The sequence below is a fragment of the Mauremys reevesii genome, linkage group 5, assembly GCF_016161935.1.
Source record: "Mauremys reevesii isolate NIE-2019 linkage group 5, ASM1616193v1, whole genome shotgun sequence".
Lineage (NCBI taxonomy): Eukaryota > Metazoa > Chordata > Testudines > Geoemydidae > Mauremys > Mauremys reevesii.
Window position 1 is genome coordinate 61,368,827 of NC_052627.1, and position 19,077 is coordinate 61,387,903.

At 41.0% G+C, this 19,077-nt stretch overlaps 1 protein-coding gene across 1 annotated transcript in view; it reads left to right on the top strand.

Moving 5' to 3' along the window:
- The first annotated feature begins 792 nt into the window (after positions 1–792).
- The window catches only part of GUCY1B1 (guanylate cyclase 1 soluble subunit beta 1), a 60,464-nt gene continuing 42,179 nt past the window's right edge, over positions 793–19,077 (top strand). The window contains exons 1-2 of the mRNA XM_039542385.1: positions 793–922; positions 1,426–1,499. Coding sequence (XP_039398319.1) covers positions 920–922; positions 1,426–1,499 — 77 coding nt within the window. The 5' untranslated portion in view covers positions 793–919. The remainder of the gene's footprint in view (positions 923–1,425; positions 1,500–19,077) is intronic.

Genomic DNA, 19,077 nt, shown 5'->3' on the forward strand with positions numbered 1-19,077 from the left:
TGCCATAGAAATTTTTGTAAATTTAACAGCAGAAGTGTGGGGAGAAAAAACAGCTCCATGCTCAGGGTATTTGCAACCTGGTGCAACTGCGCCCCATGTGCCAGACTGCAACACCACTTGGTTTGGGGGCCTAATCAAATATGATTTTACAGCCCTTTCTAAGACTTCAATGACCTTATTCAAATTCACGATTTCTGTTATCCCACCTCGTGGCAAAACTGTAGCTTTACTCCTGAGTAATGCAGCCATCCCAAACACATGTCCTTAACCTCTTTAAATCCGGCCAGGCCATTATGCATTCTGTTTCTCATATCTCTCTGTCTCTCTCATGCACACATATGATGGCATTAATAATGTATTCTGTGGGGAGGACTCAAGCAAGAGAAACCACATTTGTTAAATATTTACCATTCATGAGCTGGAGAAGCCAATCAGTAGAAGGGCCTATTATTAATACAAGTCAAGCAACCAGGTAACCCCAGCTACCCAGAACAATAACCAAAAATACCAGCAGGTTACAGCCATTGCTGCCCATCCCCAGCCATTTAGCTGTTTACATTGCAGCAGCATTTGAAATCCATTGCAAAGGGTTTCACTGAGGCTGCTGCCCCGCTCCCCAACTCCGCACAACACTGCTCCCCCCGCCCCCCGCGCTTCGCATTGTCTCCCCCCTCGGGGGCTCGAGCCGAGCAGCATCCTCGAAGCATCTGAATTCCCTCCTCTGGCTGTGATTGGAAGCCAGCCCCGGGCCGAGCTGCGGATTGGCTGTCGGGGGGTGGCAGTCAGCGCGCAGCGGGGGTGGCGGTGGCGGTGACTAGCGCTCCGGCTCTCCAGGAGCTCTGCTGGTGCGGCGGTTACGATCGCTGAGTGCAGCCGGGGAGGGGGCGTCAGCGAGCGGAGGGGAGCGAGTGGCGGCGCAATGGTGAGCGCCGCGGGGGCTGCGGCTGTGGGCACTTTCCTCCCTCCCCAGGGTTGCCCTGTCCCCCTCGGCTGCTCGGATTACGGCCCTTGCTATAGCCGAGGGGAGGGAGGCTGAACCCAGAGATGGGCTGGGCGCGGGGCAGCGGCAGTGGAGGGGAGGGCGGGGGTGTGTGCAGAGGAGCGTGCACCCCCCTTGGAAGGCAGATGCCCGAGGGGTGCTGCGCTGGGGGGAGGCGGCTCAGGCTGGGGCTGGCGCCCCGCTGTGGGGGCGATGCTCGGTAGGGGATTTTCTCCCACGCGTAATGATCGGCCCCATAACGCACCAGGGGATGCAGGCCGGTGGTGGTGGGGGGGTTGCTGGTCTCCTTCCCCCGGCCCTCCCGCAGCAAATGACTGCGTCTCCGCACTGCTCCTATAAGCGACCCCTTCCCAGTCTCTCCCCTGCCCCGCTCTTCGCTGCTCGCACCCGTGACTGACCCACCCTGTTTCACCCTTTGTCCGCAGTACGGATTCGTCAATCACGCCCTGGAGCTGCTGGTGATCCGGAATTACGGCCCGGAGGTTTGGGAGGACATCAAGTAAGTGCCGCCCCCGGCGCGCTGCGAGGGGCCCCGGCTCGCTCTGTCCGGGAGCCGCCTCCCCTCGGGGCAAGACGCCCCCCGTCCCCCCCGCTGTTCGCCCCGATCCGCCCCTGGCCTGCCCCCGTGCGGATCGTGGCTCCCTTTCCCCGTAGGGATCCCCCCGCCCGGGCACTCTGCGCGGCAGCCGCGGCTGGTTCCCACGCTCCTGTCAGGGCGGGAGGGAGCGGAGGCAGCCGCAGCAGCCCGGGGGACACGGGTCAGGGCCGCGGAGCGAGAGGCAGCTCCCGGCTCGCTGGCGCTTGGTGAGCGGATCGCCCAGGTTCGTGGGAAGGAAGGAGCAAGGTCGGTTCCACCGACTCAGCCGCCTCCTAAATGGGCCGATCCGAGCTCAGTTGCTCGTGGGAATGTTGCAAACGCGCCAGCAGCCTCCGGCGCTGATCCCAGGCTGAGCTCCCGGGTGAGAGTCCAGGGGCTCCAGCGCATCCCCGCTCGCAGCCCGATCCCTTCTTCACACAGCGGCAGCTGAGCTAGGCTGAGTGCAGTGAGGGACACGATATAAGTACCGTGTAAGGAGAAAGTGTTTGTTTTTACTCTTTTCAAAAATTAGCCATTTGTTTGTAAACAAAATGTTAAGTGTTTTTAACCCCCACTGTGTACAGTACAGTTAACATGGTCCCATAAGGCAGCCTTACATTTTTCACTGTCCATCCACAAAAGTGTGCAGCAGGAATTGCATAAAGCAAGCACCTGATGTGTATGTTCAAGTCAGGGTATACATGGGGCAAACTTCTTCACAAGCATTGAGTGTTTTGCACGCAGCCTTTTTGACTGCACACTTTTGCCTCCGGACTTGTGGTGGATATTGCATACATAACTTGTTAATTATACAGAATTGTATACTTCTGTCTGTAGCTATGGGTAGTCTTCAGAAAGTAAGCTCTTACTCTGACATGGTTAGCACAGCATTTTCAAATTAATTCAGGATAAGCTCCATTTTAGCTTAGTTGGGGCTTGACTCATTCTCCCTCCATTGATTTCAATGGAATTACCCCGGGGATGAAATTGACCTCAGCTGCTCATGGATCCTGAATGTGGTCCTATTTTGACTCTTGGGTAAAGTAACAGACATTGTCTATGTAGGGGGTTCAGACACCACATGGGAAGACTCCACTAACATTCTGGTGTCAGATCACTCTATTTGGTAGACACAACAATTAAATCTCTTGCAAATTCCTGAAGGAATACAAGTGGAATTTGTAGTTTATACGTTCTTAATTCAAAACACAAAATACTATATAAAACTGACATTAACAGGTTATTTTCACCCTGAATTTGAAATAAGAAAAATATTTATACAAAAAGAAATACTGTGTAAAATGGCTAGTATTTTCCTGTATATTAATATTATCAAAGATAATATTATAGATTTCTTGAGCCCAACTCCTTCTGCTTGATCCTCCAAGGAAGGCTAAATTTAGTTTGAGTGACATTAGTCTATTTCCAAGGAAATAATTATTGTGTCAAAATATTGAATGATGATTTCACTCCTGGATTGGACAGAAGTATGGTTTGGGTTGTGGGGAACAAACCTCTGTTTAACACAAATACAGTTACTTTGATACTTAACCAAAATCATAAGAAAAATAGGTAAAAGACATGATATATTCTGCATTCATAAATTCATGATATAGTTTTAAGTTTGCCCTGTAAGACATTTCTTCTTTAACTCTGGGCTTAATGATAATGCTGGATCTTAGAAAAGCAGATGAAAACCAGAATGTAATTCTTGGGCACAATGTGTTATTTTAAATGAGGAGTAGGATTTTTTATGTTTACCTCGGTTACTTAGGGATACAGTTCGCCTTTCAGCTGGCACTCTGATTTCCTTAGTGTTATTTTAATTTTTTGTGTGAAGTTATTAAGTAGTAAATTGAAAAGATTTGTGTTCATCTCAGAGCATGCAGAACATTGTTTTCTTTAGATTCATCAAGATCAAATGTGGCATTGAATAAAGCTTTGCCTATAGAAATGGAAGAGAAAATCATTGATGAGTTTTTGATGCTGCTGTAAGAATGACATTTGTTGCTGACACCATTACCATCAAAACATAGACACAATTACAATTTAAATCTCCACTCCTGGCCTTCAAACAGCTCTTCAACATTTCTTTGCAACCACCATCAGCCTCATAATTTGGGTTATTGAAAAACGAGGCGTGCAAATGAAGCACAGTGTAACTCTCAGGAAGATTAGGTCTGTACTTTTGCATCCACCTATAAAACAGAATACACTGAAAACATAGCATGCTTTGTACAGAACAAGGGATTCTACAATGAGACACTAAACTAAACTTATAAAGCAACTGAAGTAGGTTTTGATGAGACTTGACAGATTACAAACTGGTGATATTACTGTGGAAATCTGGCTTGATTTTTAATAAATAACTGGAATTACAAAAGAATAATATTAATAATAATAACAACAACAAATTCAGAGAGCTCTGGAACCTTGCTTTACTGAACTAACATGACAGGTCCCAAATAAAAGGTCATAGGTTGAACCCAGAAAAAAGACGGAAAGGCTGAAATCTGGCTGATGGAATGCAATCCTGAGTTATAGACCCTCCATTGGTTTCCCCACCTTAGTATTTACAGTAGCTAATTCTACTTCTATTTTATAAATGTTCTCTTCCTGGTACTCATAAAATTCAGAACGTGTGGTTTTTCAATAGTTTCTTGGCACGGGTCATGCCACCTTCCCTATATGGACTCAGCTGAGTATGTTGAGATAGGAGAGTAATGTGCACATGGGGGAAATTCTCTATGAGGTTGATGGACATTGCTGCAGCAGATTGTCCTTAAAATACAGTAAGCATGTTCCTAGATAATATTTTCCTTTGCTTACTAAAAGATACATGGTCTGTGTCATGCTTGCCATTTTAATCCACTTTTTCAGTTCATTTCTTCTGAAGAAGTTGACTCTGGATATGGGACAGATTATTAACTGTATGCAGACCAGTGTTGTATTATTCTGCATACAGGGGTTTTATTGCTAAATAAACTGATATTTAGGGCTCTACTTCCTTTTTATATTTAGAGGCTTTTGGGGGTTTCTTCCCCTTCTCAGAAGAAGAATAGATTTCAGACTCCTTATTTTTGTCATTGTTACATGTAGAAGGCCATTTCAGATCTGGTTTGGCCATTTATATACCTTTCTCTAGTTACCTGCTGTGAGAAACAAATGAGCTCATTGGGATTTACCCTTCTGCTGTCATGGGATTATCCTCATATTTGGGTATGTGTTTTCAGCTTGGTATACAGGAATTTAGTACTACGAGAATTGCTGTTTTGCACTGAATATTTAACCCATAATGTCTGTAGACAGTACCAGCCTGTTATTTTTGACAGTCTTTCATATGTTTCTTGTGTGCACTGCAACTCTTAACTGCCAAACAGACAACCACCAATGCCCAAGAGCTCTTTATTGTCCTTTATTTTACATTAAAGAGAATTTAATGTCAACACATTAAACATATTAAAAAGACATGGATACACTTTGAGATTTCCTGCAGAACAGAGGTCACATACAGCTGGGCCACATTGCCAGCACACCTGAAAACCTCCTGGCATCTCTCTCCAATGCTAAATGTTTAACCACTTAGAAGCCTTAATCAAGAGCAGGCATGTACTCTTTAAACAGGTGCACATGAGTTTCAGAAGCACTAAGACGATATGGGATTGTTGGAGGCAATGTTTCCGGTAGAGACTATTTAAATTATTGTCTATCCTGAGCTTTCACCACTGTGGTTAGGCTTTGAGCTGGATTATCTTTAAACAAATCAAAGGTGCCTCTGTGGCCTCCTGTATCTGGTTTTTGGCCAGGCTTGACCCTCAATCTGTGACACTTTCAGTGAGTGAGATTTCCAAAAAAAATATGAGTGAGATTTTAAATGTCTTATTAAAAACACACAGCAAAACTCTTCATCACAACAACAAGATCATTTACAGTCTCCTTTAAAATGAATATAGAATAAGTGATCCGCTTCCTAAATAGCAGGTCTTGAAATACCTGTCTCTGTGAAATTAAGCCAAGTGTGTTACCTGGAGATAAGGAAAATTATTCAATTGAAATCGTTATCTTCTTTCTGTTTCTATGCTAAAGGCTCCCATAAAACAAGGTTACATGACCTGGTGAGTATAGAAAAAGTAGACCAGATGTTGAAGCCTGTCGTGACGGCAAAAGGCTGCTGCTAAACATCTGGTGATACCATACTAGACCCCCTAGAAAAGAAAATCTAGGAAAAAGTGTGTGTCACAATATGTACATAGCAAGCGGTGGCATGTTACTGTGACCGCAGGAGCCACAGTTCTCTCCTTGCTCCTCACCTTGATCCAGGGATGGGGGGCGGGGAAGAGAGAAGAGGTAGTAATTTGTTTTCCCAATGCTCAGCATTTGAAATGGAGCCAAGGCTCCAGACATTCCCTGCCCCTCTTTGCCCACCTGTTGTGTGGTGGGGAAATAAATGGATGTATGGTCTCGGCTTGCCCAGACTCAAGATTTGGGTTTCCTGCTAATTAGTGGTTCTTCCTCATCTAATAGTCCTTTGCATGGTAGTCCGAGTTACAAGTAGCCCCAAATTAAGACTTAAACCAATCTGCTCCTCCCCAGAAATGTTTTTAAAACTTCCCAGTGTGAACTGATGTGATCTTACCTGAGGTATTTTGTGGTGATGTTACCATTCTGCCATTGATCCATGAGAAGGCTGCTATCTCACATTTTCAGTGCTGTTTCTCAGCCAACTTCGAAAGCCTCCATACCACCCAATAGCTAATATTTTTGCCTGAAATTCCATCATAAAAACTGCTATACTATTATTTAACTGGAGTTTGAGTTGAAAATTAGATGGACTATTAATTATTACGGATTCCACCAAAAGGGGTCTAATCTGATGCCAGTCAGAATGGAGAATTCTTAGTAACGTTGATAGGAGTCCTATGCACACAGCAGCAAAGAAGAAAAGAAAACTTTCAAAGTGAATTTATTATTAATATTGGCAGTAATAGTAGCACTTAGGATCCCTAGTCATGGCCCAGGACTCCATTGTGCTAGGCACTGTACAACAGAACAAAAAGTCAGTCCCACTTCAAATCGCTTAGTGAGCATTTGAACTATAGATTGATCTTGCAAGTTTTCTCTCTGTTCACTGGAAGGGCTTCAGAGGATCTGTGCTGTCACTGGAGCCCTTGAGAAATTCCATTCCTCTTAGGGTGTGAATGCTAGTGAAAAGTGCACTGCATCTGGCTAGCACTGATGGATTGTGTGGAGGTAGGTGTGGGTTGGCGATAGGGCACCCTCATGTCACAACAGTCAATACTCACAATTGATGTGATGATTATCTCAACAACAAACAGTTGTGAACACTTCAGAGAAATGACTTTAAGTAAGGAATAAGCTGTAAAACCCAACCATTTTTTAAATATATATATATATATATACCAATGCATAAGCAGTAAAGAGTAAGGCACAATGCAGTATTTATTACACACACAAAACTGTCCTGCAAGAACATTATTAAGGTAGCAAAGTCAAGAAGTCAGAAGTTAGGAAATGCCAGTGTTAAAGCTGCCCATGTAACCTCCCTTGTGCATTATGATAGTCTTTAATTACATAATCTCATAATATTTTTTCCACAGGACCCCAGCCTCATTCCGTGCACATGACAAATGGTGCTCACTTAATGAACAGCTATTTAATATTTTGTTTTCTCCTCATTGTTCAATGTGTGGCCCAAGCCCGATTTACTGCACTTTATTCAAATCCTTCCCTGAAGATGGAATTATTGATTTCCTCATAGGCTTTTCTGTGGTGCTTACCACTATATTAACTGAGTGCCTCACAAACATTCATTAATTTATTTTCACGAAACCCTTGGGAAGTGAGGGAGTTTTATTACCTCGATTTTACATATAGGGAGTTGAGACAGAGATTGAAGTCTATAAGTTTCCGCTAATTTTGGGTGCCAAATTTGAGACCCCGTAGGATCAGATTTTTCAGTGTACTTAACATTATATGGGTTTTTATATGTTCAAGCTCAGCTCCCATTGACTTCCATTACAGCTATGAGTGTTCAGCGCTTATGCAAATCTCAAATTGGGCATCCAGAAAATTAGGATTATATAATTAATAACCACCTGTAAAAAGTTTCATTTTACTCACTTGCTAGTATCACATTCTGTGACACAGGCAGGGATAGAATATCATTCCCAAGGGCAGCATTCAACTGCTTTAACCATTACTGTTCTCAGTGTAATTTCTTGCCTCATTCACTGGACTTCCAACTTGAGCAGGAGTCTTACAGACAAGTCCCCTTTCTTACGACATAACACTGTTTCATTCCCAGAGCAGATACATCTTGTCTACTGAATGAGGTAGGGGTCCTGTGGAAAAAAATAGTATGTGATCATGTAATTAAAGGTTACACAAGTGGCGGGGGGAGGGGAGGAATTAAAACCCACTTGCACATTCAACCTTAATTCTGGATTTTCCTAACTTTTGAGAACTTAACTTTGCAACCTTAATAATATTCTTTTACTATAATTTGTGTGTGTAATTTCCTAGGTTTTTAAAAAGCAAACTGAAAAAACCAGAAATTCTATCATGTGGCATCATATTGACACCTCATGGGTCAACAGCAGGATTGGCACCGAACAAACCTCTGCCACTTGAGTTAATGGAGTAACTGATAGCAGTAGTAGGTTGTCAACCTCTAGATGGGGATGATGCCTGTGAGCTTCACAGCTATTTGCTGACGTCTGAGAGATGGTGAGACTCAGGAATCTTAAGTTCCATTCCAGTTTCTGGAAAAGAGTGTGCTTTTTGTGCAGCGGTTCTCAACCGGGGGTCTGCGGCCCAGTGCGGGTCCACGAGCCATTTCAGGGAGTCTGCCAGGCAGGGCCGCTTGAAGCCCTGAGCCCTGGTGCCTGGTGGCTGAAGCTCAGTGCCCTGAGCCCTGGCACCTTGTGGGGCAGAAGCCTTGAACCCAGGTGCCCCATAGGGTGGAAGCCCTGAGCCCCATGAAGGGCAGGAGCCCCCCTGTGGTTGAAGCCTGAAGTCCGATATTCCCCTGCTAGGACAGTATTGACCACAGGTGTATCCGCTGAGCTTTGTGAAAAAACCCTCACACTTTTCTGTGTTGGCAAATCCTGTAAGAATCAAGCCCCAGCCCAACATTTGGGAGGTGAGGTGAGGTGGGGTGGGGTGGGGGGTTGTGCGGGGGAAACTGTGTAGTTTAAAGACTTAGGGTATGAGCCTGCACTTTGCTTTCAGTTTGTTTTTTTAACAACCTAGAAAATGACACACAAAAGAAGTGTTAAAACAACATTATTAAGGTTTCAAAGTCAAGCATTCAAAAGTCAAGAAATGTCAGAATTAAGGTTGCCTGTCGGTCTGATTGCGGAAGTGCTGAGCATTCAGAGCTGCAACTGAAGTCAACAGGAGCTGGGCTTTGAACATATAAAGTGCTATATAATGCCAAGTACTCTGAAAAATCAGGTCCTAGACATCTCAAATTGGGCATCCAAAATTAGTGGAAACTTTTGACCATAATCTCTTTATGCTTGAGTTCCTCATTTGTAAAATGGGGATAGTACTGTCTTCTGCCTTTCTTAACTGCGGTGTTGTGATGATAAATTCATTAATGTTTGTGAAGTGCTCCTATATTATAGTGATGACCCCATAGAAAGGCCCATGAGGAAATTACTAAGTCTTTATTCAAAGCAGAGTTTGAATACTGTGAAAAAAGTAAGGCCTGAACCACACATTGAACAATGTGTAGAAAACAAAATATCGAATAGCTACTCAGTAATTGAGCACCATCTGTCCTGTGCACTGAATGAACCAGGGGCCCTTTGGAAAAAACAGTATGTGATCATGTAATTAAAGACAGCGTCATAATGCATATGCCGAATTGCACAGGCAACCTTAATTCTAGTATTTCCTAACTTTTTAGTTTTTGACTTTGCAACCCTATTAATAATCTTATGACATAGGTTTTTACATATATATGGTTTCAACAAGGTAGAAGGGTGTGTGTGTGTCTCTCTCTCTCTATATATATACACACACACACACCCCTTTCTGCCTTGTTGAAACCACGCTTGGTATAGGTCTGAGTGGAGTATTAGCATCAAGATGGCTCAGGGAGACTTGAAGGAATGTGCTTTGGAGCAGACCTTACTTACTGATGCTCCAGAGAACAGAATGTGTTCCCCTTTAGTGCATGCTTGCAGCCAAAGCTCATCATGCTTGTCAGTGTTTGAAATTAGCCATTTTGTGGCAGTATGGCAAGCTGGTAAATGTTCCCTTGTAGATGCCTCTTGTCCTCTAAAATCTAAGACTTAATTTAAAAAACTTGTCTCCAAGAGTGAAGAAAACCTTAAAAATGAACCATATGTAGAACAATGCAATGATGTTTGCCCGAGGCTGCAAGAAGTGATATGGAAATAAAGCTGTAAAAAAGGCATGAACAGCCCCAGTTCATTTACAGAGGGTCATCTGCTCTGAAGCCTAATGACAACAGTTTATATAATTACATTGTGAACAGTTTCACTGCTGATTAAAGCACATAAGAAGAGCTGAACAGTCATATTACGTAGACTATAAACCCTTTGGGGCAGGGACCATCCTTTTACTATATATTTGTATAATGCTTAGCACAATGGGGCTTGAGTAGTAGTAATAATAATAATAATAATAACGATAATAAATAAATAAATATGAAACTCTGCACAATCTGCTGTGAGTGACATCTCATTTAGGAGTTATGAGTGGGTGGAGCTTGGCAGAGTCCCACCACTGATTTTTTGAGCCCGGGCAATGTGTTATCTTGTCTCCTAGTTAGTGTTCTGTTACACTCTAGGGAAGAGGTTCTCTACTTCCAACCTTGTATGCCCATACACCCATGTAGCGAAGGAAGAATATTTGCCTGTAGAACATAAGAACAGCCATACTGGGTCAGACCAGTGGTCCATCTAACCCAGTGTCCTGTCTCTGACAGTGGCCAGTCCCAGCTTCTGGCAGTTGGAGGCTTTGGGACACCCAGAGAATGAGGTTGCATCCCTGACCATCTTGGCTAATAACCATTGATGGACCTATCTTTCACGAACTTATCTTATTCTTTTTGGAACCCAGTTATACTTTTGGCCTTTGTAACATCTCCTAGTAATGAGTTCCACAGGTTGACTGTGTGTTGTATGAAGAGGTACTTTCTTATGTTTGTTTTCAGACCTGCTGTCTATAAATTTTATTGGGTGATCCCTGGTACTTGTGTTATGTAAAGGGGTAAATAACACTTACTTATTCACTTTCTCCACACCATTCATGATTGTATAGCTCTCCATCATATCCCCCCTTAGTTGTCTTTTTTAAGCTGAACAGTCCCAGTATTTTTTAATCTCTCTTCTTATGAAAGCTATTCCACACCCCTAATCATTCTGGTTGTCATTCTCTGTACCTTTTCCAATTCAAATATATATATTTTTTGAGATGGGGTGACCAGAACTACACATGGTATTCAAGGTTTGTAAATAGCTCTGTAAAGATCAAAGGCATTGCATACCTACAGTGTTAAGTATTCTTAATTATCTGCTATCAGTGCACATTGATGAAAGAATAAACTCTTTATCTATAGATTAGTCTGAAAGTCCATATTGATTTTGGATCATATAGGACCTAATTAAAAAAAACAAAATATGTCCAGTCTTAATATAATTAATATAATTAACTGCAGTCGTCTGCAAAAAGTTGTGCAAAATTGATTTTTCATGGCACCCTTACAGTTGTATGTGTTTCCATAGTGCAGAAGACAGACATAATAATTATTCAGTCGAGCTCATAATGGTTTTGGAAAAGCCATAAGTGTGTAAAAAAGATACTACTGAACTGACTTCATTTTTGTTTGAAAGATAATTCAGGATGAAATCTTCATTAGTGAAAGGCCAAAAGAGGAATTCATTTTTTTCCATTATCCCTTTTAACATTTAATGAGTTTTCTTTCAAATATTGGTTTAAGTGGCACTAATGGATAGCCAGTTAAATTCCTAAATGAAACTGTTTCATTCATATTATTCCAAAGATTAATTAACAATAACCTGAATATTAAGAGTAGAGTGATTCTTTTCATATACAAACCTGTAACATTAAGGGGTTGACTCTCCATCTAAGGAAACTCCATTAGGGAAACCTTGTGGAGGGCAGATCTGATTTTTAACAGGCGCTTCCTGTTAATTTCTGCTAAAAAAAAGAAATGCTGGCATAATATGAGCCAGAGATTTTTGCATCATCTCGCTCCATCTCCTGGGTTTCACCATGGAGGGGGATATTTTAGCCCACGGTTTGTGCAGTGCTTTGAGATCTATTGGGATAAAAAGTGCTAGAAATACATCAGTTATTACAAATGAAATGCTTACAAAAGCCTTTTCTAAATAGCATTCCTTTCAGTCAACTTGTGTAAAGGAAGCAAAATAATACTGGCTTTGTATTCTTTATCGTAGTTTTAGTATTTGGCATACTAACATGCAGCTTGTAAATTTGTTACAGTTGACTGTATCTCCTAGGATTATCTTATTTTGAAAGCCTACATTAAACATTCTCATCTCCAGTCCATAGACCTGGGAAGCAACTCTGAGTTCCGAAATCTATAAATACACCTATTTACTTTACACAGTAAGTCAGTTTCCTGGACAGATTCCCATTTTATTTAATCTTGTGGCTCATGTAATTTATGTTTTTTTCCCAACTGAATATTTAAAATATCTTCAGACCATCTAGAATACATATAGGTCTTTTGTTTTTTAGGTAGATCAATACTTTTAATATGTCTTAACAATGTGCCCCAGTGAACCATCTGAAAGGAAGATGATTAGTGTAAAAAATATACACATAATCTCTAAGGTAATACATCAGTCAGTAATTGTATCATTTAAATGTTAAAGAATGCATTTGGTATAAAGCAAAGGTCCTGATTCTAGTTATGCCAGTTTTAGTTTTACACATGTGTAATTCCATTGACTTTAATGCAGTTACTCGTTACTCAGTCTTGATTTATTCCATTGTCAGTGAAATCAGAATATGCCTGATGTCTAGGTGCATTATTATATCATTAAGGTTATTTTGTCTAGTGTAGTCAGCCTGATGAGCATTTTTTCCATCCTTGGAAATTTCTTCCCAGCATCCATGGAAAACCAGGAATAGTAAAGCACAATGGTGGCAAAAATCCCAACTGAAACAATACCTACTGTGCAAAAACTTCTTGGAGTGATTTTGGAAATGTTGTTCTATGTGAGGTGTTTAAAGTGATATACACAGTGTATGCTCTCAGGACCACAGTCTAGATAGGAAGAGAGACAGCTGAGCTTTCAGTTTATGAGATGATCTGTAAAGGGGAGGTCAGAGCTTCTAAACAATAATTTAATTGTTCAAGGTTGTATAGTACATGTCATGTCACGGAGAAGCCTGCACAGCTTCAGAAAAAAAAATATTTATTTCTAGCAGATTTGTACCACCATTTTTTCTAAATATATCGATAATATTTTATAATTATTTAGCTGAAAGCAAAATATAAGTAACTATTCTATAAAGAAGCTTTTTGATGAAAGAAAGGTTTTATTTTTATTTTCAACTTCATGATAGGACACTGTTGGATGGTAAATACAGAAATCAAAGGGATAAAAGAGTATCCAGCAGAAGCAACTCTTCACTTGACTTTAATTTACTCTAATTACCTTTGAATTCAGCAGATCCACAGCAAAAAATACATTAAAATCCACATTGTATATGAAATACCGAATGTGTAAGAGAGACATATATAAAAACAATGTAGGATGAGATCTTGGCAGACTAAGCTACTTCTAAGGTCTCTCACGGATGGCAAACTGCTCCTTTCCCCCAGCCAAAAAAAAAAGCAAATAATACCTTTATGTTTTCAGGATCCTAAAGCTTCATGCTAATAGCAAGTTTCTTGCCATGCATGCTAATTAAGATCTCTGTACTAAGCAAAAATGAATTTGTTCTAGGTCATGTCTCATTGTGCTTTGTAAACCTATTATGCTCTACAAGTGAAATAAAAATACATGAAATCAGTAATTTAATTTTTTTTTTAAATCCATAATGGAAATTCTCATTTTTTAAACACAGTTTTTGTCCAAATGTTAAGTCTTCATCCCTCTTTGTGATTATTAACATTGACAATGAATCTAATAATGGGAATATGTTTTCAAACACAAAACTACAAATTTTCGAAGGATCCATGGTGCATGTTCAGAGGCACCTGGAGACACTAGTTTTTCTGTGCTGCTAGAATGGCAACACTTTCCAAAAGGCATGAAGGACCCATAATTTTCTTCTCTCTTTCCCTCTAGATCAATTTGAGGCAAGGCTCATTTAGGGCTTGGTACTGCATCATTCTAATCACTAGAAACTTTTCCATTGACTTGAATGGGATCACAGTCAAACCTTATATGAGTCCCCTGCCAGCTCTACTATCACCTACAGTACAGTAGGCAAGTTATTTTTTCTCCCTATTGAATACTGGGCTGACCTTTCCCTGTTCAGATTGACCTGGATGATTTATTGGGGGAGGAGGGAAGGAGTTGTGGGGAAGGCACTAATGAACCTCAGAAGACGGTAAGTCTGAGTCTCTGTTTCCCCACAATTTGTCTAGACTTTTACACGAGTGCAAAATGAGTGTAAAGTAGGTATAAACCTCTGGTTATCTGATCTGGTTAGATTTTGTAATGGTGTAAATTGCTATCCAAGTTCAGAGCAATAATAAATCAGGCCTGATGTGCCTATCTTGGGGGTCAGTTTGGGCAAAAAGTGAGAGTGTCTGTCTACTGGAGTTTTTGAAGTTTGGTACGTTCCCCTAGTAAGGAATGAAGTCCACCCTTCTTTTGTTTTTAGAAATGTAAAGGTGACATAAATCGTAAATCACGTTGCTGTTCTTTTTCTGTTTGGCTTGGAAGCTGTTTTCAAAGAAAAGCGCATATAAAAGTTAAAAGTTTGCTACTATAATGCCGCTAACTTGCTAAGAAATCAACCACAGCTGCACTTGTGAGTTTGCCAGATATTGTTGCTACTGGCTGGTTTCCAGCCAGTCTCTTAAGAAATCACCACATGTTTACCACTGCTAATACCTCTGTGGTCAGATCCTACAATTTGCATAACATTTCCAAATTATCACTGTTATACTAACTATTGTTAATAATTAGAGCTGGTCAAAAATGGGGATAAATATTTCAGCAAAATTATTGAAGGAAAGTGTTGCCCATTTTTCATTAAATCTTGAATCTTCCGAATTTTCTATCCAGCTCTTCCCATGATCTTTGCCCAGAACTTCAGTAGAGGTCAGTTGAAAGCTCATGGATGGAACTAGGGTACCACATAGAACCTTAAACTGCTTTGAATTTCCTTGCTGACTATACAACATTCTGTGAAGGTGGTCTGATGTGAACATGCCCTTTAACAGAATCCTTTTGAGATTTTGCTATTTGTCTGCTTAGTTTTGAATCAAATTATTATTTATTATTCCATAGCACCTAGTGGCTTCAGCTGGGATCAGGGACCCATTGTACTAGGCACTGGACAAAGACAGTGAAAGACAGTCCCTGGTCTGTATAGCATAATCTAAATAGACAAGATAGACAAAGGCTAAGACACTGGTACCCAACCTATTTACCATTCTGGGCCGCATATGCAGAGCTCTCTATGTGTTATGTGGGCCACATCCACACAATGTATATATACCACCTGTTTCAGAGTAGCAGCTGTGTTAGTCTGTATCCGCAAAAAAACCAGGAGTACTTGTGGCACCTTAAAGACTAACAAATTTATTTAAGCATGTATGGCCCTGAGGATGTCACATGGGATGCAGCTGTGTGCTGTTTGGGCCTCAAGTGGGCTACAGATTGAGAACCACTGGGATAAGAGGAGAACCAGAGACACAGAAGGAGGTAAAGTGACTTGCATAAGGTCATACAGCAGGTCAGTGGCAAAGGTGGAAATAGAACCCAGGCATCCAGGCTCCTCATTCAGAGGTTTGTACAGTACATCATATTGCCCTATAGCCTAGATCATATTGCCTGACTTCAAGTATTATGTACTCTGGTTTCCAAACAGTATAGTAAAATTTCTCAATGTTACACGTGAATAAGGTGTGACTTTTCAATTGGTAATATTAAAAATGTGGGTGATTTGGTGGCTCAGGGGACGGGTAATTGGATGAGGAGGGTGTGGCCCTTAGATAATGGTTTGTCCTGGTCAGTTATGATAGACAGTCTTTACCATCTTGTTGCTGTTCACTGGCTCATGTGCATATGCTAGTGGTTTCATCCCAATCCTAGCAGACTGAGGTTCATGTGAAAATTGGCATTGCTTGTACTGTGCTTGTTATACTATTAGAGCCATTAATCTTTAACAATCTTTTACAATCATTAAATTATTATTGTTTAAAAACAGATTGATGTACTTAAAAGTGAAGGAAAGCTGTAATACTGAGGTCATGTTTTAAAGTGTATGGCATAGGTTTGATTAGTAAAGAGTATGCAGTATGTGAATATTGAAGTAGTAGCCAAATATGTTGCAGCAGTATTGAAATATGTACCCTCAAGCAAACTTATTATCAGATAACCTACATTGCTATGAATTTGTAGGCAAAAAGGACTCCACAAATATACAAGCAGCACCATTACACTGTTTGCCATTTGAAAATAGTTACTAATTCTAGCAGCATTTTCCCATGACACGTACAGGGAATATCCCTTAAACCAATAAAACATTACAAAACAGGAACAATTATTAAGTGTTCACACTGTATAATCACTACAAAGAGTTGCTGTAGGATCACCAAAGGAATCTGGCTATATTATGAAGGGTTTCCAGGGCTTGATCCAAAACCCATTGAAGCCAGTGGAGAGATTCCCACTGACTTCAATGGACTCTGCATTAGGCTCGCAGTGATTGAGTCCAGTCCTCCTCATGTGAATAAAGGCTTTTAAGAATGGTCTTAAGAAAAGGTGCCAATGTTTTGCCACAGATCAGGTGTTATAATGATTCATCATGTGAGTTTCTCCATGCAAAGAGCCCAGTTCTGTGAAGTGCTCTGCCTCTTGCAGGGCCAGGTCTTATATTTGGCAAACAAGGATTCTCAGGGAGAAATGGTGGTGTGAAAAATTTCCAGCAATCTAATTTGCCCAATGTGGAGTTACCAGAGCCATATATTAAATACAGTCACAGGGTGACTGGTGTCTTTAAAGGGAGGTGGGCCCACTCTGCTCGTGACATAGCCAACTCCTCTCTTCAAGTGGGGACAACGAGGAAGGCCAGGTGACCCAGTCAGGCCTGTGGTAGATAAGGAAGAGGCCGGGAGAGAAAGAGAAGGTGCTACAGGTGGGTGTTGGCAGATGGTTGCAGACATTGCAAAGTAAGGTGGCTCCTGCAGGGTCCTGAGTCAGTAGGGAAGAAGACACCAGTGGGGAAACAGGTCTGTGGAGAAGGCCAAACTCCAAGCAAGAAGTGGTGGGAGAGCAGGAAGATAGACCCCTAGAGAGGAGGGGCTTTGCCCAACTTGGGACTGCAGTGAAAGAAAGAGACTTTAAACAGAGGGATAGTCCCTTAGGAAGGAGGGACTGGGTCTAGTTGAAACTAGGGTGAAGGCTTTTGAGGCCCCTAACCAAAATAAAAATAAAAAATGACAACACATGAAAACAAAATAAGGCACCAAAAAAGAGTGAGATATAATTTGAATTTTTTTTATTTAACAAATGCTTTTCTAGCCTTTTTCTGAGCAAATACACTAATTATTGAGGAAAAATCTAGCTTTTGTGCAATGTCACAGTTGATATTAAGCATGGTGAGCCCATTCAAAAGGTCTTGTCCCATAGTTCTTTACCTGCTTCAACACGTTCACCTGAAGCCACTGATGCAGGCAAATTGACAAAAATACGCAGTGCAATTGTGATATTAGGAAACATCCCAGGGAGTCCAAGTTCGAGTATTTCTTGAAGCAATTCCTTTGGCTTGCAATCCAATTTAAAGATCAAGGAATATATTCGTTTGAGGAAGATGACCTCGTCACTGAGATCTTTGGAGATATCTTTGTTGTACTATTGCTGAAATTGTTCAGCTGCAGAAAGTAGATCTTCATTACTCAGTTTGTTGAACTGCCAAAGAAACCCCAAAAGGGTACAAATTAGTTGCAGTGACACAAATTGATGTGTAAGACCTGATTGAATAGAGTCAATGATGACAAGGAAGACATTGACACTATAATGCTGCTTGGCATCAGATTCAGTAGGTAAGTTGCGATTGGTGGAGAACTCAGATGAAATGCCAGTATTCTGTGCTACTAATTTGGACTCAGGATCGCATCCCATTGTTCACAAGTCTGTTTAATGTCATTGATAAGACTTTCAATGTTATGCCTCTCAACATCAAGTGTAGCATTGCATGCTGCAATTACCAGATTAGTTTGGTGGATCATTGTAAGTAGCTTCATCCACAAAGATGACATCAGAATGCATTCAAATTTGGACATGTGCTTCTGAATAGACTGAAGTTTAGTTTGAGCCAGTGCAGTGAGATTGAGAGATTCAAGCTCATTGAAAGCCTTTCTCACTGAATTCAAATGCTATGCAACTGGTTAAACACCATAAATCCATGCAGACCATCTAGTTTTGGACATCCCATGTAGTGAAATAGGAAGATATTGCTTCAGAATTTCCCACCTTTGTGGACTGCAGTTGAAGAGATTGTACATTTGCTGAACAGTTCCAAAGTAAGTAATTGCCTCCTTGCATGATTCAGCACGGTCAATATCTACAAGGTTTAGTGCATGGTTCCCACAGCAGGAGAAGATACAGTTTGAATTATGCTCAAGCAGAACTGCTTGTACACCTTTGTACTTCCCAGTCATATTAGATCCACTGTCATAGGTTTAACCAATGCAGACTTGAAAATCTAGCTTAAAACCTTCTAGTATTGCTAGTACTTGAGCAGCAATTTCTTTTCCAGCTTTTCTCATGAAATTATCAAACAAAATAAACCTTTCTTCAGTTGAAAATTTTGAGCTGTCTGCAATCTTAACTTATCGAATAACCATAATAGTTTGTTCCTTCTGAGAATAATCAGGAGTGGCATGAACAATTATTGAAAAATACTTGGCATTTTGAATCACATCCAGAATTGTTTGTACGAATGACTCACATAACTCAATAAACTCGTTTTGTATGTGTGTGGAGAGATAATGGACTTGCATGCGCTTTTGACTCTCTTGCAATTCTCAAACATGTTTAATGTGCTGTGATAAAAGTGGGTCATATTTGCTGAGCTCAACTATGCCTAGAAAGTTTCCATTTTCACCATCAGCAATACATTGACTGGACCAAAGAAAGCCAATCTCCACTCAGAAAGAAAAAGGATGACATTCAGGGTGCGCTCAAGAAGTTTTTTCCAGTTATTAGTTTCTGTAGTGAGTTCAGTCAAGAGTAAATTCTCAACTGAACTTTCAGCTGATGCTGCCCTA